At 43.2% G+C, this 27,500-nt stretch overlaps 3 protein-coding genes across 4 annotated transcripts in view; 2 read left to right on the top strand and 1 right to left on the bottom strand.

Annotated features, from left to right (window-relative positions):
- The window catches only part of LOC137875070 (insulin-like growth factor-binding protein 7), a 6,596-nt gene extending 4,026 nt beyond the window's left edge, over positions 1-2,570 (top strand). Inside the window, exons 4-5 of one of the 2 annotated variants that reach the window (XM_068714025.1) lie at positions 852-975; positions 1,970-2,570. In XM_068714025.1, coding sequence (XP_068570126.1) covers positions 852-975; positions 1,970-1,992 — 147 coding nt within the window. In that variant the 3' untranslated portion in view covers positions 1,993-2,570. Of the gene's footprint in view, positions 1-851; positions 1,037-1,969 lie in introns of both variants that reach the window. The other variant, XM_068714026.1, reaches the window with a different exon arrangement.
- Positions 2,571-2,965: 395 nt separating this feature from the next.
- On the bottom strand, positions 2,966-18,918 carry polr2b (RNA polymerase II subunit B). The gene is made up of 25 exons (XM_068714024.1): positions 18,831-18,918; positions 18,256-18,328; positions 16,593-16,743; positions 16,332-16,444; positions 16,026-16,245; positions 15,202-15,360; positions 14,940-15,104; positions 14,257-14,453; positions 13,909-14,028; positions 13,591-13,777; positions 13,345-13,488; positions 13,044-13,183; positions 12,664-12,775; positions 12,069-12,223; positions 11,587-11,785; positions 11,337-11,505; positions 11,002-11,098; positions 10,795-10,889; positions 10,371-10,621; positions 10,065-10,154; positions 5,128-5,235; positions 4,697-4,810; positions 4,103-4,263; positions 3,807-4,002; positions 2,966-3,202 (listed from the first exon to the last, which is right to left on the bottom strand). Exons 1-25 carry the CDS (start codon positions 18,847-18,849, stop codon positions 3,113-3,115), a joined length of 3,525 nt encoding a protein of 1,174 aa, XP_068570125.1. The 5' UTR covers positions 18,850-18,918; the 3' UTR covers positions 2,966-3,112.
- Positions 18,919-21,268: 2,350 nt separating this feature from the next.
- Positions 21,269-23,925, top strand: LOC137875846 (probable pancreatic secretory proteinase inhibitor). Its single transcript, XM_068715358.1, has 4 exons — positions 21,269-21,314; positions 21,967-21,998; positions 22,475-22,587; positions 23,880-23,925. Exons 1-4 carry the CDS (start codon positions 21,269-21,271, stop codon positions 23,923-23,925), a joined length of 237 nt encoding a protein of 78 aa, XP_068571459.1.
- Positions 23,926-27,500: the final 3,575 nt, after the last annotated feature.

Here is a 27,500-nt window from a genome sequence, read left to right as displayed (position 1 = left end):
GTACTAAAGATGCTCTACTAAGTACTAAAGGTGCTCTACTTAGTACTAAAGATACTCTACTAAGTACTAAAGATGCTCTACTAAGTACTAAAGATACTCTACTAAGTACTAAAGGTGCTCTACTAAGTACTAAAGATGCTCTACTAAGTACTAAAGGTGCTCTGCTAAGTACTAAAGATGCTCTACTAAGTACTAAAGGTGCTCTGCTAAGTACTAAATATGCTCCAAGTACTAAAGATGCTCTACTAAGTACTAAAGGTACTAAAGATGCTCTACTAAGTACTAAAGGTGCTCTACTTAGTACTAAAGGTGCTCTACTAAGTACTAAAGATGCTCTACTAAGTACTAAAGGTGCTCTGCTAAGTACTAAATATGCTCCAAGTACTAAAGATGCTCTACTAAGTACTAAAGGTACTAAAGATGCTCTACTAAGTACTAAAGGTGCTCTACTTAGTACTAAAGATACTCTACTAAGTACTAAAGATGCTCTACTAAGTACTAAAGATACTCTACTAAGTACTAAAGATACTCTACTAAGTACTAAAGGTGCTCTACTTAGTACTAAAGATACTCTACTAAGTACTAAAGATGCTCTACTAAGTACTAAAGGTGCTCTACTAAGTACTAAAGATACTCTACTAAGTACTAAAGGTGCTCTACTAAGTACTAAAGATGCTCGTCATGAAGGGGTTGAATAATGTTGAGACTGCAGTAGTCATTAAAAGTGGCATTTTGTGTTGAATTTTGGAGAAACCATTTGTAACATTAGTTATGTTGAGCTATTTAAATTGTTCTTGTTTGAGTTGTTTATTGAAAACAGCTGAAACATCACTGATGGTGGTTTTTTTCAGATCTCTCCTCTGACCAAAGAAGAAGAAGGATCATACGAGTGTCACGCCACCAACTCTAAAGGAGAAGCTTCAGCTGTCGGAGCCATTTACCTGGTCGAGTCCAGCGATGACATCGTCAAGAAAGGCAACGACAACACAAACAAACAAACACACACTGACAAACAAACGAAAAAGCACTGTGAAAGGTAGAAACAATAAACGCACAGCAATGAATGAAGTAGTCCATTGCCAAAACACAAGAAAATCAATAAAATGAAACTGACTAACAGAAATAAAACATGAAAATATACAACATGAAGAGATATAAAACATAAAGGAAATGTAAAACATGAAGATATAAAACATGAATAGATGAAACTATAAACCTGAACCAACCCTGACTATAAACCTGAGCCAGCCCTAACTATAGACCTGAACCAGCCCTAACTACAAACCTGAACCAGCTCTCTAGTAGGATAATATGGTTCTATAAGCTCATTAAGATACGATAGTGTCTGACCAATCAGGGCTTTGTAGGTGAGGAGAAGGATTTTAAATTCTATTCTAGATTTTACAGGGAGCCAGTGTAGAGAAGCTTACAGGAGTAATATGATCTCTTTTCTTAGTTTTGTTAGTACACAAGCTGCAGCATTTTGAATCAACTGGAGAGATTTAAGAGACTTGTTAGAGCAGCCTGATAATAAGGAATCACAGTAATCTAGTCTAGAGGTAACAAATGGATGAACTAATTTTTCTGCATTGCTTTGAGACAGGATGTGCCAGATTTTTTAAATGTTACGTAGGTGAAAAAAGGTTTTATCTTGGTCTCTAGTAAAATAACTTCAGTTTTGTCTGAGTTTAACCTCAGGAAGTTGCAGGTCATCCAGGTTTTTATGTCCTTAAGACATGCTTGAAGTTTAGAGAGCTGGTTGTTTTCATCTGGTTTGATCAATAGATATAATTGAGTATCGTCTGCATAACAATAGATAATATCAGAAAACGAAGGAAGCATATATAAGATGAATAAAACTGGTCCAAGCACAGAGCCTTGTGGAACTCCATGACTAACGTTGGTCTTCATCAAGGTAATATATAAATGTTTAACCCCTCCTGTGACTGATGATGTTGTTTCCTTACAGTGACGAAGGAAGATGAGCTGTGATCAGCTGATCACAGATCAGTGAAGATGATTTTCACAGGAAACCATTGAAGATGATTTCATAAAGTTACAGTGAAGTTTTATGATTCTTCTTGTTTTTCTTTTCATGTAGCTCTGAATTCACCTTTATTTTAAGTCTATATTCAGCTTAGTTTTGCTAACTTTAATGATTATTACAAATATGTTCTTTCTGTATTAAGTCTCAGTTTAACTTTTCATAGTTTAACAGTTTATATTGTTTTTATTTACTTTCTTTTTCTGAGTTAAACTGATCACAGCCAGATATTAACTATAGGTGACCACAGTAATGATTTAGATCACCATAGCAACAATACTGATGCAAATAAAATCAGTTTCATACAGAGTTTCATCTAAAGAGATGTTCTCGGATCAGTTCTTAAATAAAAAAGGTCTTATCTTTTATTTCTCTGAGCTTTTGTTTGTTGATGGAAACTGAAATTATTTTTCATTTTTTTCTGAATAAAATAGAACGTTAACTGAAACATTTATTATTTCTTGGGACGGATCAATAATCAATATTTCTGCTGTTTCACTTCTGAATAAATGACGACTTCATCCAAGTTTACACTTTGTTTTCAGATCATTTTGTAGAAGGTGAATTTGTTAACAATTAATAATAATAAATTAATTAACTTTAATTATTCATTCATATTGAATTCAACTTTCATTTCAGATTACCTGCTGTGGAAGTTAAAGTTTCCACTTAACCTGTAATTATCAAACCGTTATTCATTTTATTATCACTAAAGACTTCCTTCCAGAAAAATCCAAGGGAAATATTAAATATCTAAAACAGTAAACAATGGTTCTTTAAAATAAAGCGCGAGTCTAAATCTAATGAATATTTGGACTTCAGCAGTTTAACATGATCAGGTCAGTTTACCTGAACATGATCAGGTCAGTTTACATGTGTCACATGATGTTTGCAAACCAATGAGGACTCGGGGAAACAGAATCATAAGAAACTCAGATTTATTCTACTTTTACAAAAACAAAGTATGATGACATGAAAGTGTAAAAACATGAAACTTCTAAATTAACTTCCTGCAGCTGATGGCCATGTTTAAAGTATGCAGGGAGGCATGTGATTGGCTGAGCCGATCTATGATGTCATCATACGAGGAGCAATGCTCATTGACATCAACTCCTGGAAAAGAAGCTTACAGGCGTACGGCATCCGAACCAGAGAGATCTGATGGAGAGACAGACGGGTAGAGACAGACAGGTAGAGGCAGACAAGTAGAGACAGACGGGTAGAGACAGACGGGTAGAGACAGACAGGTAGAAACAGACAGGTAGAGACAGACAGGTAGAGACAGACAGGTAGAGACAGACGGGTGAGACTGGTTTCAAATCATTAACATTTTCAAAACTTTTATTGAGTTGTTAATATGTTAACATATTGAGATGTTTTGGATTTCTCCAGTTTTTATTACATAAAAAAACTGAAAAGAAGAAACATGTTAAATAAAACGCAGAATCTGATCCGTCTGGTTTTATCATCACACCTGAAATCCTCTCTAATCAATATTAGGATTAATCATCAAATTAGCCCCGAGTTAGGATTATAGACCAGTACTATGTACTCACTAGATATCTGGGTTAGAGACCAGTACTCTGGATGGCTGCTAATAAAGTTCATAAAGCATCTCATCCAGTAGGGGGCAGTGTTTGTAACATTCATGTTATCATTTATACGTTCACTAATGTAGACTTTGATTTCACTTTTCATTAACCACTGATTACTGATCATGTGTACTTGTGTCTTGTTGCGATGACTTATTGATCATGCTTACCTGTGTCTTGTTGCGGCAGCCTCGACACTCGTACGTGTGCGTCCGCGTGTTGGCTATGGCCATCAGTCCACACAGATTACACACGTGAACCTGATACGGATCAGATGCCTCAAACAGACGTTCCTTAAGGAACTGAGCCGCTCCGTGAGCGATCTGACAGTCACGCTCCATCTCCCCAAACCGCAGACCACCATCACTGACAGACAGAAAAGTGAGACAGACATGTGAGCGATCCAACAGTCACGCTCCATCTCCCCGAACCACAGGCAGGTGACTCAGACCGGTATCTCACTCACCGTGATCGTCCCTCCATCGGCTGCCTGTTGAGGATCTGGACGGGGCCACGGGCCCTCGAGTGGATCTTATCGTCAACCATGTGTTTCAGACGCTGATAATAAGTCGGACCAATGAAGATCTGAGATGTCAGCTTCCTCCCCGTGAACCCGTTATACAGAACCTGGTCATAGATTGATAATCAATAAAGAGAGTTGAGCTTACTCCCTGAGAACCTGTTAAGCAGAACCTGATCACAGATCAATAATATTGACACTGAAAGTTATGTGACGGCAGTGGTTACCTTAGAGTTGAAAATGTCTTCTATGTCGAAATAAAGTTATTACAAAATAGATATGAGCTGTTTATGTGAACAGCTAACTGTGACACGAACGGTTACAGTCTCAAACTAGGACTCATCTACTGGAGGCAATATCCCGAGTACAGGTACTTCATACAAGCCCACCTCAAAACACCTGAACTCTCTTTAAACTAATCATCTTCAATCAAACATAACTACTGATGATAATCATGACTGAACGGTCAGTCCATTGAGTCACAGTGACATCACACACACAAGTGTTTGAGTTAAACAGGAACTAAACAGCGAGAGTCACCTCATTTCCTCTCAGGTGGTATCCGTATTCAGACAGCAGGTTCGACACTTTCTGCACATTGACGGCGTCGTTAAACGGGGTTGCGTCGCCAATCTCACCTTTGTTTGCAGAAACCTGAAACACAAAAAACAATTCAAAAGTTATATATGAGAATACACACACACACACACACACAATATTTGATATAAAATTAAATGTACCATGTAAATGTGTGACAACCAGTCAGGCAATGTCTATTTATTATTGTCAATACTTTAGTAATTATTGTTAATGTGTTATGATTATTACCATATCCTGATAATTAATATCTGATTATAATGTATTATTACCTTTTGGCAGAAACTAAACATTTCTATTTAGTGATTATTAGCTTGTAATCGGAGCTATTACGTTGAAGTTATTGAATACCAACATATATTATTGATTACTACCTTGCCCTGCAGACACTCGATCAGATGGCCAACTGTCATTCTGGACGGGATGGCGTGAGGGTTGATGATGATGTCAGGAGTGATTCCCTCACAGGTGAACGGCATGTCCTTCAACACAGAACGCATCAAAACATTTACCAGTTGATGAAGATCATTAATAATTCATTACAGATTGTTTCCTAGAACTGAAGTCTGATCATCATTGATCCACATTAACCTGATGTTATGTTCAAGAACTGATCCAGGATCAGAGGACAGCGACTGACTACACAAATAAACATGTCTGTCTGTCTACAGCTGGTGCCACTCTGGCACAAACGTTGCTGTTTATCTAGAGCGCCACACTGGAGGAGATCCTGTCCTTGAAGTGACCAGCTGCTCTCTTTTTTAATATTTTACTTTCTGTTTGACTGACAGCATTCATCAGTCTAAATTCTTATTGTTGGTTAACAGTTAAGAAGTTAATTATCAACATCCCTAATACAGACATATTCAGACAGACGGTATGAGAACATTAAAGCATGTTTGAGTACAAACCCAAGTCGTATCACGTCTCATCATTGGGATACTGTAACGAATGTAATCAGGACCCAGGAGCAGTACAAAAAACACCAGGGTTAGTTTGAATCAAAGCTTTATTCTCTTCGGAACACACAACAGGTTGAACATGCACAGCAATACAGTGGCAGGCTCTCGTGGTCGGGGACAGAAGGCTGAGTGAATTACCGGGGCCGAGGCAAGGCGGGGTAGTCACTAACAGGCAGGGTCGGTATCTCCTCCGAGGCCTTCGAGTCCCCAGCCGGGTGGGTGGAGGGGGTCTGGCAGTAGGGTAGCAAGGTTGCTCGGGCCTTCGTCCAGGTCTGGTGGCAGCGGCGGATGAAGGTCTGGACTGAGGTGAAGCCCAGAGGACAGACTGACGGTGGCCCCCAGCAGAGCGCAGAATTCCTTCCAGAACACAGAGGTGAACTGAGGATCTCGGTCGGAGACTACGTCGTCTGGAATCCCATGCAGGCGGAAGATGTGCAGGGATATGACTTCTGCAGTCTCTTTAGCAGACGGGAGTTTGGGCAGAGGAATAAAATGGGCCATCTTGCTAAATCTGTCAGTGTGGCCCTCAGACGGTGGTAGCCCAGTGAGAAAGTCCAGGGAGATGTGGGACCACGGACGATGAGGCACTGGGAGAGGCTGCAGGAGGCTGGCCTGGTGAGAAGGCTTGTGTTGATTGCAGACTGGGCAGGCGTTGATGAATTCCTTGGTGTCCTCGTTGAGCGAGACCCACCAGAAGCACTGCCGAAGAGCGTCCTGGGTCCTTTGGATACCCGGGTGGCAGGTAAGTTTTGAGGAGTGGGCACACTGGAGGACGTCGGCATGTGCTGGCCCTCACTGACTCCTCAATGTCCCAGGTGAGGACGGCTACTTGACAAGGGGCAGGAAGGATGGACGAGGAGCCAGAGGTAGGTTCCTCCTCCCCCTGGAACTGACGGGAAAGGGCATCAGGCTTGACATTGCGGGACCCGGGGCGATAGGAGAGCGTGAAGTGGAACCGTGTGAAGAATAACGACCACCGGGCCTGTCGGGAATTGAGTCTCTTGGCTGTACGGATGTACTCCAGGTTCTTATGGTCGGTCCAAACCAGAAATGGGAGCTTGGTCCCCTCCAACCAATGCCGCCACTCCTCCAGGGCCAGCTTCACTGCTAGTAGTTTTCGGCTACCAATGTCATAGTTTCTCTCGACGGGGGAAAGCAGACGTGAGAAAAAGGCGCAGGGATGGAGCTTTTGGTCAGTGGCTGAGCGCTGGGACAGAACACCCCAAACCCCTATGTCAGAGGCATTCACCTCCACCACAAATTGTCTGTCCGGATCCTGTACTTGGAGAATGGGTACTGACGTAAACTTAGACTTCAGGTTCTGAAAGGCCTCTTCGGCTGCAGAGGTCCACAGGAAAGGGACCTTGGAGGAGGTGAGGGCAGTGAGTGGGGAAGCGACCGCTTTGTAATTCCTGATGAACCTCCAATAGAAATTGGCGAACCCCAGGAAACATTGAAGTTGCTTGTGGGACAGGCCAGGTAGTGACGGCAGCAACTTCAGCGGGGTCCATCTGGATGCTGCCCTGGGAAACGATATAGTCCAGGAATGAAACCGTGGGAACATGAAACTCGCACTTCTCCGCATTCACAAACAGGGAGTTCTCCAGTAGGCGTTGAAGCACGGACTGGACGTGGTGCACATGTTCCTCTTGGGGAAGATCAAGATGTCGTCGAGGTAGACAAATACGTGCCAGTCCAACATGTCTCGGAGCACGTTGTTAACCAGGGGCTGGAAGATGGCGGGGGCATCACAAGGTATTCGTAATGCCCTTTAGGTGTATTGAATGCCGTCTTCCACTCATCCCCTTCTCTGATGTGGACCAGGTGATAGGCGTTGCGGAGGTCGAACTTGGAGAAGATGGTGGCTCCTTGAAGTAGCTTGACGGCCGTCGCGATGAGTGGCAAGGGGTACCGGTTCTTAATCGTGACTTAATTTAAGCCCCGGTAGTCGATGCAGGGTCTGAGAGTCTTGTCTTTCTTCTCCACAAAGAAGAATCAAGCCCATGCGGGAGAGGACGAGGGGGCGTATGAGACCGGAAGCCAGGGAATCATTAATATAATTGTCCATCGCTTCTCTTTCAGGAGCCGACAGAGAATAAAGGCGCCCCTTAGGTGGGAACGTACCAGGATGGAGGTTGATGGCACAATCATACGGACGGTGGGGAGGCAGAGACATGGCCCTGGACTTGTTGAAAACCTCCTTAAAGTCCAAGTATTCTGCGGGAACCCCCGTAAGTTCAGGCATGGAATTGGTGAGCGCGGGACCTCGTGGAACGGCGGCTTGCTTCAGGCAGACTAGATGACAGGACAGGCTCCAACCCCGAAAAACCCCCGTAGTCCAGTCGATGTGAGGATTGTGTCGACGCAGCCAGGGGTATCCCAGAATGAGGGGGATGTGAGGGGTTTGCAGGATGTGGAAGCTGATGGTCTCGTGTTGGTTGCCAGACAGCAGCATGTGGACCGGAACGATTTGGTGCGTCACTGTCCCCAGAAGATGACCGTCCAGGGTGCTGGCTGGAACAGCTTGGGGAAGAGGTATCCGGTCGATCCTTAACTGTATCACGAGTTCTCGTCCACAATGGACGCGTCTGCTCCAGAATCCAGGAAGGTGGAAATCGTATGGGAAGACCCGGTCAAAAGTAGTTGGGCGTGGAAAAGTGGTCGTTGACAGGCGGAGGGTCTGGAAACTACTCAGCTCACCAGTACTTCCCTTCTTACTGGCGAGCCCGGGCTTTTAACGGGCAATTGTGAACAAAATGACCCGTCTGGCCACAATACATGCAGAGATTCCCCCGCCGGCACCACTCACGTTCCTCCGTAGATAGTCCAGTACGTCCCACTCGCATTGGTTCGCTCTCTTGAGTAAACGGCGGCGTAGGCGTGTACTCCGGAGCTATAGCACAAGGAAAGCAAGGAGGTTGCCCCTGGCTCGACTGTTCCCGGCGCCTTGCCAGCCGCCTGACCTGGATGCGGCGATCCACTCCGGAGGTTGCCTCGATGAGTCCGTCTAGAGATGTGGGTAGCTCGAACGCAGTGAGTTCATCCTTGACGTAATCCGCTAGACCGAGCAGATATGCGTCACACTTGGTGTCCATGTTCCAAGAACTTAATCATGCCTGGGTCCGGAAATCAATGGCATAGTCCGTGACAGATCGGGGGCCCTGCTGGAGCCTCATTAGCCCTCCGGTGACGTCCGGTCCCATGGACACCACTCCGAAAACCTTGCATAGCTCGGAGGAGAAAGACTGGAAGGACGCACAGACAGGAGTACGGCAGAATGGGATCCCATTCCGCCGTTCCCCACAGGTGAGCTCTCCCCGTCAGGTGGTTGATAGTAAACGTCTTCTGACGCGAAGGTGCGGGGCTGCAATGCAAACAGGATGGAACAGTTCGTCAGGAATGCGTTGCAGCCCTCAGGATCCCCAGCGTAACGTTTGGGCTCCCCCACCCGGAGCTCCGAGACCGCCGTAGAGACTGCTGGAAATACTCCCGAGAGGACCGGAGCAGGTGACGGAGACGCCGCCGCTGCGTTGGTCTGAGCTGTGGCTGCCGTACCTGGTCAATCAACGAGGTGAGAATCTGGTTCTGATTTGTCAGGTTGTGGCTAACCTCGGCGGTGTTGGTAACCACCATGGTCTCGGTTCACTGCATCGCCTCTTCGATCGCCTCGAGCCGCGCCCATGTCGTGGTGCCGTCTGCTGGATCCATGTTATGGCCAGATCGTACTGTAACGAGTGTAATCAGGACCCAGGAGCAGTACGAAAAACACCAGGGTTGGTTTGAATCGAAGCTTTATTCTCTTCGGAACACACAACAGGTAGAACATGCACAGGAATACAGTGCCAGGCTCTCGTGGTCGGGGACAGAAGGCTGAGTGAATTACCGGGGCCGAGGCAAGGCGGGGTAGTCACTAACAGGAAGGGTCGGTAACGGGGAATCAGTCCAAAGGGAAACGCTGGAAGGTCTCGCGTGGAAGCGGCGAACGATCTGGCAGTCAGTGAGTGAGTGAGTGAGTGAGTGAGTGAGTGAGTGTGTGTGTGTGTGTGTGTGTGTGAGACTGGGGTCTAAATAGTAGGTGCAGCAGAGAGAGCAGGTGAGAGTGATTGGGCTGATGAGGTGGGTGTGACTAACAGGTGCACTGAATGAGCTGATTAGGTGAGTGAGAGATAGAGTGACAGGAGAGAAGGGGCAGAGCTGTGACAGATACAACACAAAATCTGGTCTGCAAACTGAAAGGCTCAGTAGCTGGTCCACCATCATAGAACATGGAGATGACCGATTTGTTTCAGTGAAGCGTCTGCAGCTGTTTAATAATATTGTTTACCTCCCTTCAGTTATTTCCTGTTTACCTCCTGTCTGTACTGGATTCCACAGGTTCCTTTTTGACCGTGACGGCTGGCGAACTTGTCTCCAATCTGAGGAATCCGCACCGAACGAACCTGCAAGAAACAAGACACTCATCAGAAAAAACAAAAAACTTCTGTGTTTTACTAACAGGTGAACACAGTCAGTCAGGCGATTTATTAACAGGTGAACACGGTGAGTCAGGCGATTTATTAACTGGTGAACACGGTGAGTCAGGCGTTTTATTAACAGGTGAACACGGTGAGTCAGGTGCTGTCTCAGGTGTTCAGTCAGATGTGATGTACTCTCACCCTGATCTTGCAGAACTTGTAGCCCTCCTGGTTCAGAGTGACCATCACCTGGTCCACGATGCCGGTCTCGCTGGTTCTCAGAAAAGTGCTGCAGTCTCTCTTGGTGTAGCGACGGTTGGTGCTGTCCAGCTCGTCGTCGTTCTCCGGCAGCGTCACCGTCTTCCCGATGATCACGTCCTCACCGGAGACACGAACGCCGGGTGCAATAAGCCCGTCATCATCTAGCTTGTCGTAGATGGCGTGTCTCATACCTGAGGATGATTTTAATTTATTCTCAATTTGTGATTTAAGCCCACCACTGACATCCAACACCTGTGACTGGATGCTGTTATAACACCTGAGATGAATGATAGGTGTTTTCATACTGCGAACACGAGACTAGAAGACAGAAGTCAGTGTTTAGTTTTTCCTCCTCAGTTCTCACCCTGACATGTTTCACGTGTCGGCTTCTCAAAGATCTCCTCCTGATCAAAACCTTTCTTAGACTCCTGCTCTTTGTAGGATCGATAGAAAACAGACCTGCAGGATGAAGAAAAACAGCAGAGTTACACCAGAAATATTTGGCTGACAGCAGTATCCAACAGTCTGGTTACACCAGTAACACACTCAGGTGTAGAAGTTAGTAACTGACCTAAAGAAGCCTCGATCCACAGCCGACCTGTTCATGATCACAGAGTCCTCCTGGTTGTATCCTGTGTACGAGGCAATCGCCACGATGGAGTTGATACCTGAAATACAAGAAGAAAGCTTCAGGTAGAGACACGCAAAAGAGCTCTGTCTGACAGTCTGTGAGCAGGGTAAAGAGGTTGCCTAAAAACACTCATCTGTTTTCAGGTAAGTATTGAGACTCAAAACAATGGGCTGACCTACAACTGAAACTTACTGAATTCATTTGGGATTTCTCTAAACTCATCTAATGAGTGTATAGACGTGTTTTCGGTCTGGATGACTGTACAGGTGCGTTACCTGCGGGCAGCTCCCTAAATCGCAGGTACTCCATGGACCTTGTGGTGACCAGTGGTTTCTGAGGGTAGTACAACACGTGAGCCAGCGTGTCCATTCGTACATGGAAGTTGGTGATGTAGACCCCCATGGCCTGTTTACCCATAGCAGACTGGTACGTGTTCCTGGGAGACTGAACAGACCAAACTAAATGGTGGAACATGTCACTGAGAGAGTGTTGACATTATAAATAAGTCCTGGTTTTAGTTTGTACCTGGTTGTGATCGGGGAAGGGGATGATAGAAGCACAGACTCCGAGGATCATGGACGGGTGGATCTCACAATGTGTATAAGTGGAGCAGTAGGCCACGCCCTTCTCCTGGAGATCATCGGGAGTCATGGCGAGCATCACCGTCTCCTCCTCCAGAGTGTCGATGTACTCCACAACACCACTCGCCACCAAATCCTGCCAGCTGACCAGCACAAAGAAAAGACGAACAACACCTTTAATTCAACAGAAACTTTACCAGAGTTGGCAACAAATTTTACAGGATCAACTTTCATAACAACCAAGAAAGTCTACAGAAACAACCATCAAACTATAAAAGACCAAATAAATAATCTCTCATTTCATTTACCGTTTCGCCTGTAGTCCGTCTCCCCTGTACTGTCTCACCTGTAGTCCCTGTACTCTGTCTCACCTGTACTGTCTCACCTGTAGTCCCTGTACTCTGTCTCACCTGTACTCTGTCTCACCTGTAATTGTTGTACTCTCTTTCCTTCAGCTGGTCGATGTGTCGTCTCTTCAGCAGTAGTTTCTGTTTCTCGACGATCAGTAGTGGTCGGCAGATTCGTCCAGCGTCTGTGTAGATTCTGATCTCACGTTCTCTGATGTCTCTGATCATCGATACCTGAAACATTCACAAGCAGCAGGAACCTGAGCTCAGATATTCAACGACAGTTTGTCTATGTGGACTCGACAGTTACGGTTAGTCAGTTAGTGTGGACACGACGGTTAGTTAGTGTAGATATTACGGTTAGTGTGGATACGAAGGTTAGTGAGGATACGACGGTTAGTTAGTGTAGATATTACGGTTAGTTAGTGTAGATATTACGGTTAGTGAGGATACGACGGTTAGTTAGTGTTGATATGACGGTTAGTTAGTGAAGATATGACGGTTAGTGTGGATACGAAGGTTAGTGCGGATACAACGGTTATTTAGTGTTGATATGACGGTTAGTTAGTGAAGATACAATGGTTAGTTAGTGAGGATACGACGGATAGTTAGTGTGGATATGACGGTTATGGATTGATACAGGAGTTTTTTATTAGATAAAATTGGTTTGTTACCTCGGACACGATGATGTCCATCTGTCTGCGAAGTTTCCTCAGTGTGTTCATCAGTTGTTCGGGATCTTTGTGGATTCCTACCCAGCAACCGTTCACAAAGATCTTAGTGGCGCTAAAACATTAGAACACAAAATATCACGGGTAAAGATGTGTAAAGAGTTCCAGCACAGTTTAAGTTTTATTTAAACATGTTATGTTATATGAATGTTTGATTATTGATAAATGAAACTCCGTTTAACACTGTGCAGTAGTCAATGATATAGTCTACGCTTACTAAGCTATGGTGCCATCTGTAGGTCAGTTTGAGACAGGAAGAATGAAGTTCACTACTGCACTAAAACATCTCAGTTAAAACATCAAATCATGTTGAAGCGACTGACTCTGCGATGGCAGCAGGCGAGATCTCCTCCAAGTTCTCCATACTCCACTCCTCCAGAAACTCCAGGATGGGAGACGGCTGAGAGCCCACAGAGATGTAGGCCATGAGGGCCAAGTTCTTCACCAGACCCACAGCGTGACCCTGAAACACATTGATCATCAATCTATTGATAACAGCACTAATCAATAGATTGAGCTCAGTTTGCGTCACAGACTTTTGTCTCCCGAGTTAAACTACATTCGGATTGTTGGTCTTGTGTCAGATTATATGTATTTTAGGATCCTTTGTTTCGGTTTTATTACCTCGGGCGTCTCGGCCGGACACACCATTCCCCACAGAGTGTTGTGAAGCTGTCTGGGTTTTGCCAGTTTGCCGTCTCTGCCGATTGGAGAGTTGACTCGGCGGAGGTGAGACAGAGTAGAAGCGAAAGTCAGACGGTTCAACACCTACAAGAAGAGAATAAACAGGACAATGTTTGGATGAGGATCTGAAAACATCTTCACTGAGCTGTGACCAGAACTTGATGAATGAACATCGGGTGTTCTCACCTGTGACACTCCGGCTCGGGCCTGGTGAGCCTTCTTCACATCCCCCCAGTTTCCAGTGGCCAGCGAGTACTTCAGGCCGTCTGAGATGATTCTGGTTTTAATGGCGAGCTCCAGGTTGAAGTCTTTTCCTCTGTCGATAAACTTCTGAGCGTAAATCCTGATCTCCTTCAACAGGTTCTTAAACATGCTGAACAAGAAAGTTATATTGTTATATTCATTCTCAGAATAAAGATTGGACGACATTTACATTAAAATACCATTGTAAATGATAATACACATTAATGTTTATAAAAGTAACTATATGATCAGAAGCCACACCCTCTAAACAGGAAGGCCAATAGCGGCCCAGCCAGGTCCAGTCTCTTGTTGCCATAGTGATCTCTGTCGTCCAGCTCTCTTCTGCCGAGAGCAGCGAGCAGCAACCTGTGGACCATGTACCTGAAGAGGTAGTAATACACACAGTATAAATACACACCGTATGAATACACACATACTACACAGAAATACACAATTCAAGTCAAGCCCATTTTTATTTATATGGCGCTGAATCATAACAGAAGTTTTCTCAAGTTACTTTTCATGAAGAGCCCATCTAGACCTAAAAAACGACTACTACATACTGACCCGGACTTGGTCTCAAAAGACAGCTGGACAGGTGGGACTCACCCTAAGAAGTAGGCCTTCTTGGTCTCACAGAAGTCGCTGACTCCGACGTGCGGCAGCATCTCTTTCTGCAGAACTTCTTTTGCATATTTGATTCTTCGTTCTTTGGTCACTCCGGGTTTCGCTCCTCTGGAACCGATAAAGTTTAACGCCACGTTCTGCTCCTGGATCACAAACGCTTCGTCCAGAGACGGCTTCACCTGGAGGCACAGTGACATCACTTATGACATCACAGCCCAGTGGGCCTACAATGGGCTGTGATGTCACCGACCGAACTTCAGAAAAATGTTTGTCTTTAAACTTACGCAGTTTTCACCAACGTCTTCTTATTCAGGTAAGAACAGAATCGACACGTGGTTACAGGCTTTTCTTCTATTCTACAGGATCTTCTTTATGATTTATAATGTTTGACTCATGCCCTTCTATGTGGATTAGTGTTTACTTATGTTAATTAGAATGAACCGGGACACATCTTTAATTTACTACGGCATTCATAATCACACAAACAATTGTGTGATCTAAGAACACGTCGTAAATGTGTTTCAGGCTTTTCTGAAGAACTTTCTCAAGAACAAAAACAAAATGAGATAAATGAAAATGTGAATGCGACCCAATGACTTCAACTGTAGTCTGTTAATGATGAACTAACAATCACGACCTGATCAATAACTGATAATCACACTGACCATCTCCATCATCTCTGGGTCGTCAAAGTCGTAAATGATGTGTTCCAGGATGTCTCTGTCCGACACGAAGCCCAGCGCCCGAAACACGATGATGATGGGAACTTCCTGTCTGATGTACGGCAGCGTGGACACGATCCTCTGACCGATGGCGCTCTTCTTCACTCCCTGAGAGTGAGAAGCAATTCATAATCAATCACCCGTGTCTTCTTGTTGTGTATCAAGATGATAGCAATGGAGTTCATTAAATGTATCTAGGACTCACCTGTCCTCCTCTGGCCATCATGCTGACCCAGATGGTGCTGGTGGGACGAGACGAGTTCTCCAAACAGGACCGACACTCTCCTGTGTACGCGTACTTTGAGTCCTTCTTGGCAAACACGTACACCGTGTTGGTGGCCATCTTTTCCTGAGCAATCAGCACCTGAACACCAGGAGAGGAACCAGTTTAGAGATCAGAGAAACCATGAACACACCAGAAAATGAAACACAGGGATCTGTCTCAAAGAGATGCAGAAACTAGATGACTGTGATTCTTTCTCATCAGGCTGCTCTAATAAGTCTCTTAAATCTCTGCAGTTGATGCAGAATGCTGCAGCTCTGAGAAGAGAGATCTCATCTCTGCTTAGTTAGCGTCTCTGTACAGCAGAGAGAATATTGACAGATAATAATAATAATAATAATAATAATGATAATAATATGAATAATAATAATAGAAAATTATATTTTTAAATTAACCATCAGCAGACAAACATCTGGAAACATCTGTTGTGCACAATCAACTTCAAAGTATTTTTTAATATTACATTGGTTTATTGAAGATCACTTCTATGAACACTTTATTAATATAATAAGTGTACTAAAAACAAAACCAGATTGTGACTCAACAGATACACATTCCTCATATTTAATCCCATTTCCATGGATACCACAGGTACAGGTAAAGGTAAAGGGGGCGTGTCCATGACTTTATTTACTTCCTCTCTCTCGAAGCAGACACAGAAGCTACAGCCATCTGCTGGTTAGCTTAGCATAAGGACTGGAGACAGTCAGCTTAGCGATGTCACACGGTGCGTGTTGATGTCATACCTTCTCAGAGCCGTTGATGATGAAGTAACCTCCGGGGTCCAGCGGACACTCGTTGAGCTCACACAGGTCTCGGTCCGTCAGGCCGCTCAGCAGACAGTAGGTGGAGCGAAGCATGATGGGAATTTTACCAATGAAGGTCTTCTGGTGCTGAGTCTGCAGCTGGTCCTCACCCTCCTTTATGATGGTCTTTGTGATGTCAACATAGAGGGGGGCCGAGTACCTGGGGGGGATTTCACACAGAGCAGGTGAAATTAAGGGAGACCAGGTGAGATTAAGGGAGACCAGGTGAGATTAAGTGATACTTACGTGAGGTTTCTCAGTCGGGCTTCATTGGGCATCATGGGAGACGGAGCTCCGTCTCTCTCCCAGTGAGTTGGCTTCGACAGGTAAATCTGCTCAAACTTCAGCAGGTAACGAGGCTGAAACACAAGAGGTCACAGTGAAACAAAGGCTTAAACCAGGACCCTCCTACAGACACCCTGAGGACTGCAACTAAAGGAGGTCACTCTGAACATCTCTAAACCTCCAAAACCAGGTCCTGGTATGGGTCCTAATTCAGATCCTCACCGGCTCCTCCACCTCTCCTGAGGTGTGCTGGGCTTCAGCCTGCAGGTCGATGGGCGGGGCATCCTCCACGATCCTCTGAACAGACATCTGGATGAACTCATCGAACGAGTCCAGCTGCTGTCGCACCAGACCCTTCTCGTCAAAATAAGAGCTGGAAGAGAACAGACCCTTCTCGTCAAAATAAGAGCCGGAAGAGAGTCACTCCCCTCCATTTCTCTGACCACTATTTCATGTCCTACTCCCTCTCCCTATCCTCTCCCCCTTTACTTCCTCCACCTACCCACATGGTTTCTACCCGGAGTCATCTCCGCTCCCTCTCCCCTGCTGATCTTTCCTCTTCTGTTACCTCTGCTCTCCCTGACCCTGAATCCTTCTCTCTCCTATCCCCTGATACTGCTACTGATCTTCTCCTCTCCACCCTTACTTCTTCTTTGGACAAACTCTGTTCCTTCACCTCCAGGCCTGCACGCCCAACTCCACCTGCCCCGCGGCTGTCGGACTCAGTGCGTACTGATAGACGGAGCCTAAGAGAGGCAGAGCGTAAATGGAGAAAAGGCAAACTCCCGGAGGACCTTCTTAACTTCCAAGCTCTTCTTTCCACTTTTTCCTCCTCTCCATCTACTGCTAAAGCTGCGTTCTTCCGCTCTAAAATCCTAACCTTTGCTTCCAATCCTAAAAAAACTCTTTGAAACTTTCTCTTCTCTGATGTCAGACCGGTTTCTCTTCTAGCCTTTCTATCCAAAACACTTGAACGTGCTGTCTTTAACCAACTGTCTTCCTATCTCCACCAGAACAGCCTCTTGGACCCCCACCAGTGCGGGTTCAAAGTGGGTCACTCGACAGAGACGGCCCTCCTTGCGGTGACAGATTACTTCACGCCGCGATGACACACAGCTGGTTTTGTGTCGGTTCCTCCGGTGACACTCGAGTGGAGACACGCATCGCTGTGTGATTGGCAGACATCTGGAAGTGGATGACGACACACCACCTGAAAATCAACCTGGACAAAACCGAGCTACTGCCAACTTGGCCATCAGACCTCTGGAGCTTGTCCAGAAAGCTGCAGCTCGCCTGGTGTTCAATCGCCCCAAGTTCTCCCACACGACTTCCTTTCTCCGTTCGCTACACTGGCTACCTGTAAGAGCTCGCATCCAGTTTAAGACTCTGGTGCTAGAATACAGGGCAGTGAAAGAAACAGCTCCTTCCTATCTCCAGACCACGGTCAAGACCTCCACCGCCACCAGACCACTTCACTCCGCTGCCTCGGGGCGATCGACCCGGTCAAGTCTGTTCTCTGTCCTGGTTCCTCAATGGTGGAATGAACTCCACTGACGTTAGGACAGCAGAGTCGCTGCTCATCTCTCATCAGGATGAAGACTCACCTCTTCAGGAAGTGCTACCCTGAGAACGTTTTTCCATTTGATCAAAATACCAGCTGATAATAAATAAATACGGTCATAAATGAACTGGACGGAGAGTCAGTTCTATAAATCATAATAATAATTATTAAATAAAAAGTGTCTTCAGCTCCATCAAACTTCAGGTGTTTCACATCTTCTGCTTTGTTTTTTAATAAAGCTAGCATGTATTAAAAACTGTTTAATGACTAAACTGTGTGAGGTTTTCAGAGTGAACACATTATTGTTTCTACAGGTGAGTTTACCTGATGACGATCCAGCAAGCTTCCTGCCACAAGTCTGGAGTGATTTCATCATCGTCCTCCTCGTACTGAGGATCTGACAAACACACAACATGATCACAGGTCAATATATTTATACTGTGTGTGTGTGTATATGTATGTATATATATATATATATATATATATATAAATATATACACACACACACACACATATATATATATATATATATATATATATATATATACATATATATATATATATGTGCGTGTGGGTATATAAATATACATAACGAGATACATCGTGATGTATGTCGTTATTAAGATATTAAATATATATTCTACCGATTATACTTCAGTACTTTATTATTTAACCATTTTTTAAAGTAGCTTTGATACTTTTACGGAAGTAATTGATTTTAACTGTTTATGCTTCAATTAGTTTCTGTATTAATCACAACAGCCCCTGATTAGCATGTTCGCCTGCTAGCGTTAGCTGAAACAAAGGTAGCATTTAGATAGCATTATCTGTTGTTAGCATGTCGGTGAGGGAGGCTAACCGACGTTAGCATGTGTGTTAGCACATTTTAAACAGCTCACCTTCGTCCTGGTCATACATGTTTTATCTCCAGATAAGAAACTTTAATACAAAACTAACTCAGAACTCCGACGCGACGGTTTAACGAACAGCGCGCCCCGGAAATATATAGGTCACTTCCGGTCTTCTTCTTCTTTAATGACGCAGAGTTTCTGCTCTGCTGCCCCCCTCAGTCTGCACCGCGACACTGCCCATCAAATAAACTGCGATGAAATAAGATAATCCTTTATTAGTCTTTCAGTGGGGACATTTACAGGATTACAGCACACGTCGCCTGTCTGCTGATAGATTCACGATTCAAAAGATGTATCAAACAGTAAAGATAAAGATATATCAAACAAACAGATTAATATGCCTATAGATATAAAGCTGTCAGTCTGCCTGTGTTTGCCTACAGTCTCCTGATGATGGGATCATGAAGCTGGTTGTTAGGTAACTCAGTGAAAACAAGAACTGGACACAAATGCACACAGCAGAGGAAGCAGCAGGTTGATTTCAGTGATTTAATAAAGAATATGGTTTACAGTCAAATGGATGTCAAACAGGGGCAGGTAGCTACAACACTATCAATTCTTCTAGTTCAGGTGAAAGTAAGAAAAGGCAAAACAGTGATTCAGACCTACCAGTTCCAGTTGTGACAAAAGGAAAGATCTAACAGTGAGATGTTTGCACTGTTGTCTGGAAAACGTTTGAAAGGAGTAGTCCCATTCACAAGCTGAAGCTGAGAGGCTGCAAAGAGTGCAAGCACCCAATCATCCTGTCAAAAGCACATGTTCATTCTCAAACATATGCATAAACATATAATGACATCCTCTCCTGGTTGACAGAAAGGTATTGGATCACTCACGCTAAGAAATAGTCTACTGTAAACAGGACTATTGTTGGCAGGATAGACGAATCAATGAGACAACGTCTAAAGACCAAGAAGAGATGTCACGAATGAAATCAAGTGTGTGGAAAGTCAAAGTCTGCTGAAACTTAAAAAAAGAAAAGAGAAACCAGTTGGAGCTGCACATACTATTGCTAATGGATTTCCATTGTTGGATGAAGCTTCTAGAGCTTCACTGGAAAGTCAGACTTTGTCACTGGATGATTTCTCAGAAGCTGAGATATCAATAAGCTCCTTTTGTCAGCGAGAGAGATTCCACAATGAAATTACTGCATTAACATCTAACAATCCAGAAGTACAAAAGTGTAGCACCATCTACAAACTGGATCTGATTGTAGAAGAACAAATCAATAAAGCATCAATGCCAGAGGACATAAACCATCCCTGAACCCTTGTGAAAAGAGAGATCTATACGTGAAGAGAAGATGGAAAGAGGTCTAATATCTCATCTGTCTCTTCATGAGTGTCTATTATTATTATATTTATTTTCTTATCATATTATATTCTTATCTACTAAGGGAAGAAGAAACGTCATGTCCGGAGTTGTATTTGTGGATCACAGCGCCACAAGGATCACAATGATTGGACGAATACAGGAAACCTTTCCTGATGAAAGACTCTGGTGCGTTCTATTCCTCTTAAAACAAAGACCAATATAACAGAAAGACCTAGATATTTATGTGAAGCTACAGATTAAGGATCGATATCAAGTTCATGTGTTAACCATGTGTCATGTAATGAGTTATTAATATCTACGTTTATCTGTTATGCTTTTGTTTTTGTTTTTCATTGTTAAGGCTCCTTGAGTTGCTCTCTCGTCTAACACAAAGCAATAAAAGGCTGGTGTGTAGAGTCATGGATTTGTGTTTATGTGTAAAATACCTCTCATGTTGTTGTTGGTACACAGACCATGTGATGGAACTTATTGGAAGTGACGGACAGCAACTATGAACACCAGAGGCAAAATAAATGCCATGGTTTAAAGAATTGGTAACTTTGTGAGCTAGCTAGTTTGTGAGTCTAAACAGCTCAAGAAGTAAACTAAAGTAAAGGACTCAAAGTCATGATGATCGGCCCTTAAATAAATCACATGAAATAGTATAAATCTGACTTATAATTATTTTAATCTTCAGAGGCAGCAGTTTCCATCAGAGCTGGATTGACCTTTTAATCCGTTTGTGTATGATTTTCAATATCTTTATAAAGTATGAAGGTTTTTGTGTTTTATACATTCATTTGTGTTAATTTGTTGCTCTGCAGACTCGTGACAGAGACACTCTTGTTTTTCTGCTCTTGTGTTTGTGTCATTCTTCCTAATAGTTTTTACTCTGTCAGCGATATTTCAGAGCAGACAGAATGTTGATCCGCAGATTAAAGTCTGAACAAAAGACATCAGCAGCCGTCACAACAACAGAAGTTCAGCCCGTCCTCTATATGACAACAACGCACCAACGGCAGACATCACAACCACAGAGGAGCTGCACAGAGAAACATCAGCAGCCAATCAGACGGCAGGAAAACACTCAGAGATTCAACCTCGTCTTCATCATGATGTTTGTCAGGACTCTTCTGCTCTTCTGTGCTTTCTTCTGTGCAGGTAAGATTACACCTGATCAGCTGTTAAATAACATGAGAGCATTGAGAGGGGGAGAACAGAGAGGAGAGAGGGAGAAGGGGAGAGTGCAAAACAGTGATATATAAAAACAGGATCTGTTGTCCGTCCATCTCGTCACACAGAGATAAGTTGTTATTGCCGCAAAATGCTTTTTAATGATCTAAACTGACATTTAACAGTAAACCTCAAAGTATAGAACATAATGTTTATAACATCACACTAAATTACCAGATAATATCAGCTAGGTTACATCACCAGATTGTCCTTGCAGTTAACTGTATGATTCCTACAAATTTATTTATTTATGTGTGCATCATAGAAACAAAACAGTCAGACTTAAATAACTGTTATACAGCTTTTGATGCTAGAGTCACTTCCTGTTTACTTCAGTCGCTGGTCACAGTGGACAGAGCTACATATGTTTCCTGGAAACACATTTACTCATCGCTAAAGTAAAGCTAAGACATTTCTTCAGTTAGTAACAGTGCAACTTGGTCTAGTAAATAGTTAGTTTTAATGGTAGTTACCGAAGACTGAGTTTATAGTTTCCGAGTCAGGTGTACAGTCAGTACAGAGTCAGGCGTTAGAACAGTGGATATGAGAAAATATACCTGAAATACGTTCTCCTTTTCAGACGCTGAAGATAAATCCCAGCTCTACAGGAGGGTAAGAAACAAACAAAAATGTCCTACAAACTATTACCAACCTGAACATGTTTAGCAGCTGAAATTAATTACAGTAACATAAAAAAAATCCCTCAAATTTCTCGTGAAGTTACTTTGTTACTAAGTGTCTGACAGTATCATGAAGTGACACAATGTGTCCCAACATCAATCATTTTTATTATTTCTTCAGTCTGTAGTTCATAAAGTTTTCTTCAAAATGTTGATTAAAAATTGATACGATTATTTCATGATTAAACAAGCTGAAGGGTTTGATGATGAAACTAAGATGAGTTGCTGCTTCTTTAGGCGTTTCATGCAGGTATCATTAAAGAAAAGATGAATATGTACTTCAAAGTTGTCCGTTTGTAAATAGAATATAATGTAAATATTGAATTTGATGTAGATAGGAGCTGCTGCAGCTGATTTCACACTAACCCATGATGACATGTAACATGTTGTTTGGTATTATTTCTGCAGCCTTCCTGTGAGTGGATGAGCGTGACTCGGGCGTGTCCTCTGAACTACTCTCCGGTGTGCGGTAGTGATGGCATCACCTACCCAAATGAATGTTCTCTGTGTGTCCACAGACTGTGAGTCTTTCATTCATTCTTTCTTTTCCAATCTTCTGACACCTTTTGATTTGTTTGACTGATTAGTTTCTGTAAATTTAAATATCTATCAAACTGGGACAGACAGATCAACATGCTGCTGCTCAGGTCACACCTGTCAGATGACTTCACTGACCAATCAGAGGTTAACAACATGATCAGAACTAATAAACAGCTGTGGCTCAGGAGTTTGAGCGGGTCGTCCACTAATTATAAGATCCACAATTCGATCCTCTGCTCCTCCCAAAGAGTGGACTGTTGGTGTGTGAGAGTTTATGAATGAATGCGTGAATGTGGACACGTAGTGTGAAGTGAAGTGTGAAGTGAAGTGAAGTGTGAAGGGTTTGATGTGTTTTTTAATTATAATAGAGTTTACTACATTCACAGCAGTAAGCAGTATGTTGTAGTAGTTGTTGGGGGAATATATCAACATGTTACAGCAGCTCGGTCAGTGGTCCATGGTCTTCATGTCACGACGCTCTTCGTTGCCCTTAGTTACATGCAGACACTGTCTTTTCAAAATAAAAGGTCTGTGTTTGTTAAGTTTACAAAACATTTGTGGTTTTGGGTAAAATACGTCTGGTAGTTAGGTTGTTAACTACATTACCTTGAGTATGTTATGTAACATGTTAAATCTGCAACCATAGTTAAAGTAAGTCAATGTTGACTCTTTGTTAACATGGGACATGAACACTGGTCTCCTTGGTTCACATCATCTACCTTCTACTGACGTGCACTTCTTGCTCTTCATACGTCACATGACTTCCTACTTTACTTCCCCCTTAAGTACGGCCTTGTAGATCCTCTTAGTTTAAAGCGTAGGGCCTCTGAACAATCTGCTGTATTTTACCTGTGTGAAGAACAGGAGTGAGAACAGGTTGAACTTAAATAATGTGGGGCTGTTCATTCAATAAATCAAAGTTACACTCATTTTCAGGTTTTTATTTCCCAATTGTAAAGTTTTGTTTCCTGTTTGTTTTCACAGAATGGATGAAATGTAAATGACTTTCAGCTCTTACTACACGAGTGTGTTTTATGACCCTGATGAGTTTTATCTGTTGAGACTGGAAGTAGGTGACAGTAGTTTGTGAGTAACATCAGGTTTTTCTCCATTTTAGGAAGGTGAGAGACTTTAGTTTGTAAAGACTGAAGCCGACAGTGTCAGATGCTTTAACATCTGTACAGAAGTAGAAACACAGTTTATTGTGGGCTGTAGAGACACTGTGTACTTCACTGTTCATTGTTGTTGTTGATGATTGGATTTTTCTGTACAGGGAGAAAAATGCTGACATTTTGATTGTCATGGAGGGGCCCTGCTGAGGATGACCTCATCCAACTCCTCAATGATGTCATCACATTTCTACCAAACTAACAATGTCATCGTGTGTATATTTGACTTGTGTTTGAATGTAGCTGTTTGCATGTAAAATACACACACACACACACACACACACACACACACACACACACACACACACACACACACACTCACACACACACACACACACACACACACACACACACACACATGACTGCAGCCATAATAATACAAATTAAAACATATTTGTTCTATAATGCTGTGTTTTATATTTTCATTTCTGTGTAAAAACATTTTTCATTGAAGTCTTCCACTAATAAAAATTTTACTTTTTCTCTGAGTTCAACTTTGTCTCCTTTAATCCACCTACCAAGCTAATCCTTTGCTTGAAAACAAAACATTTGACCTGATTCTATTTATTTCATTATGTCTTGATTTCCTTTATTCTTTATTCAGGGTCATTTGTGAGAAAGTAATTTGTGTGCGTTCAGAGGAGTGTTTTTGACTCAGCATCATGCGATCACTTACCTGTGGTCTGCACTGTAAATCAGATGCTCTTGTAAAGAGGAGGGGAATTGTGTCTTTCCTCTCAGTCAGCAAAGGCCAGATCAGTGTCTCTTTTAACCCCCTCCTAACTGTTTAACTTGTCTCGAGGTTCTTCCAAGGACCTGGAAAACATTTGTATCAAGCAGCCTTACTAATCTTTAACTAACAGCCTAAATATCATTAAATAATAAACTCATCAACATCGATCTGTGTATGTCACAAAAAAGACAAAATGTGAAGGACAAAAACACTTTTTTTCAGCATTTATTAATTCTTTTATTTATTCATTCCTGTATTTATCTATACACTTATTATTAGATTTATTTATTTATAATTAAGATATTTTTCCTCTTCTTTTATTAATTTTTACATTTATTAATGCATTTAAATATTTCCTCTATTCATTTCAGCATTTATTTATTCTTTTATTTATTCATTCCTGTATTTATTTTTCATATATATATATGTATGTATATATATATATATATACATATATATGTATATATTTGAAGTAGCCTCAGCCTGGGCTAGGAGAAATCTCGGTCGACGATTGACACCCGACACACTGGCCGAGACTGAAGGTGTAATTGAAGACACATTGCTCATGCTTCAGTCTCAAAATCCTCCACTGACATCCCGAGTTGCAGCGGTCCAAAACGACACCGTTACGCAACCTTTGGAGCATGTGCGACCAGACGGAGCTGCTGGTGCGTCAAGGGCTGCTATCACGCACTCAATTACAGCGGAGGTATATAGGCAACCAACCAACACGGTCCTCCTAACACCCGTTACTTCGCCACACGATGTAGTCCCACCCACCCAGTTAAAGACTCTCATTAGACCTGCAGCCAGCCTAACACAGGTGACTGATATGGCTCTGGACACTCCTGCTGTGCCCCTCTCACAACACTGTGAGAACACACAAAACATAGTTCCGCCTACACCAACCCTTCAACAGCTCCATCAACAACCACAAAGACCAAAAAGACTGTTCATCAGTAGGCCAGCCATTCCACCGGAGTCCCCCCAGCCCCCCTGCTTCTTCTTCCAGCCTCCCCACACTGCAATGGATGTGTGGCTTCCAGAACAAGCTCCATTATGGAACTCTCACAACAGGAGCTGGATCCACTCATGAACGAGGAGGACAGAGAGCCACCCTCTCCGGTTCCGGACAGCTTGCGGTCCATCAGACTGACTCTCATCAGGACCGGCAGTCTCCAAACAGCGGTGCAGACCTGACTGGATTCGACTCCAACAGCTACGGTCTTCACACCACAGACACCGATGTTACACCGACCTACGAAACATCTCACCACATCACGAAAATCACAGGGTTTGAGCCTCAATGTGGGCAAAAAATGGTTAATTATGGGTGACTCCAATACCAACAGACTCCCACCACACAACAACTCAGATCTGCAGATTGATGCTTTCCCAGGGGCCACCTTCAGACATGCTGAAGTGCTACTGGACAAAGCTACATCCACAGATACAGTGGAAACAATCATCATGGCTTTTGGCCTAAACAACCGGGTCCAAAAAACCAAAGAGACAGCTATCAAACACTGCAAAGAACTTTGAAATTGGCTAAACACAAGTTTCCTTGGGCGGAAATCTTCATTCCTCAGGTGAACTTCTCCCCCAATCTTCCACTTAAGGAGAGACTGCGTCTCACACATGTGAACAAGTATATCTCTGCTCTGAGTGAGTATATTCCTGCTTTAACAAGCACCGACTTTAAAACAGGACCAGATAAGCTGCGCTGGATTTATGAAACAGCGCAGAGCATGCTGGATCATTGGTGCGCTCACTCAAAATAATTATCCCCATAAACCTGCTCTACAGGAGGGGGATAAGACTGTTATTAATTTAACTAAAAAGTTTAAATTAACGACACCATAACCACCACAACTTGCTCTGCTTAAAAAAGGTCTCAACTTTATCCCCACAAACTGCACAAATAAAGACATTAAGGAGCAAAGCTGTTATGACATGCAGCAGCATCACAGGAAGTTGAAACTGGCAGCTTATTATGAACGGGACTCTGAGCCGCTGCCTTTCATTCAGAAATCAGTTTGGACTCCTCCCCAGGGACAAACACCCAGTGAAACCACTGCTCTCATCAAGGCTGACATTCAGTATTTTGAGACTGAGTTTAATTGTCCATCGTGTGCCACCCAACCTCAGTACTGAGGAGGTTCGAGCACTGACAGAACTGAACAGTAACAAACATATCATCATCAAGCCAGCTGATAAGGGCAGTGCCATTGTTATCATGGACAGAGAACAGTATGTATGGGAGGGTTATCGACAGCTGAACGACCCCAAACACTATACTAAATTGACCAAACCCATTTATCCAGAGACCAATCCCAATGTGAACAAAATGATCCAAACTCTTGATGAGAAAAAGTTCAAAAGTGTGCTAGGAATACACACACACACAATTTCAGGAGTTTAGCACAAACTTTGAAAACGTTATAGACGGGTCAAAGGACTGAGTATGTCGTATGTCTACAGATTGTAAAGCCCTCTGAAGAAAATCTGTGATTTTGGACAATACAATATGAATTTAATTGAATTAAATAAAATTATTTACAATCACAAAAAGTCTGCTTCTCCTACTTGAATAATAGGAATGCATTTAAAATACCTGTACCAACATTCTTACCCACCACCAAAGACTTATTTAATTGTTTGTCCTAAATGTGCAGTTTTTGACATGAGTGTTAACTCACACACACATTTACAGTGTGTTTGTGTATAAACACACATTTTTATTTGGACCTGACCCACTGCGTGCTCTGCACGTGAACTCTAATAGGGGTTTGCTCCCCACTAGTTCTTGTTCATGACAGCAGGTGATCAGCCCGTTACTCACATTCCAACAAGTCCAGGGCTACTTAAGGCACTCGTCAACCCTTCTCACCGACGGTGCCATTTTTTTTTTAATCTTTTCTCTCTGACTATTTTCATGTCTAACAAAATCCCCGGCTCACCCTCACATCACAGAGACTGTTTTAATTTTTTT

Source organism: Cebidichthys violaceus, unplaced genomic scaffold (assembly GCF_023349555.1).
Source record: "Cebidichthys violaceus isolate CVI_PGR_0920_01 unplaced genomic scaffold, fCebVio1.0.p SCAF_2, whole genome shotgun sequence".
Lineage (NCBI taxonomy): Eukaryota > Metazoa > Chordata > Actinopteri > Perciformes > Stichaeidae > Cebidichthys > Cebidichthys violaceus.
The sequence above is the reverse complement of the archived record's forward strand: the minus strand, read 5'-3'. Positions and strand labels throughout refer to the sequence as shown.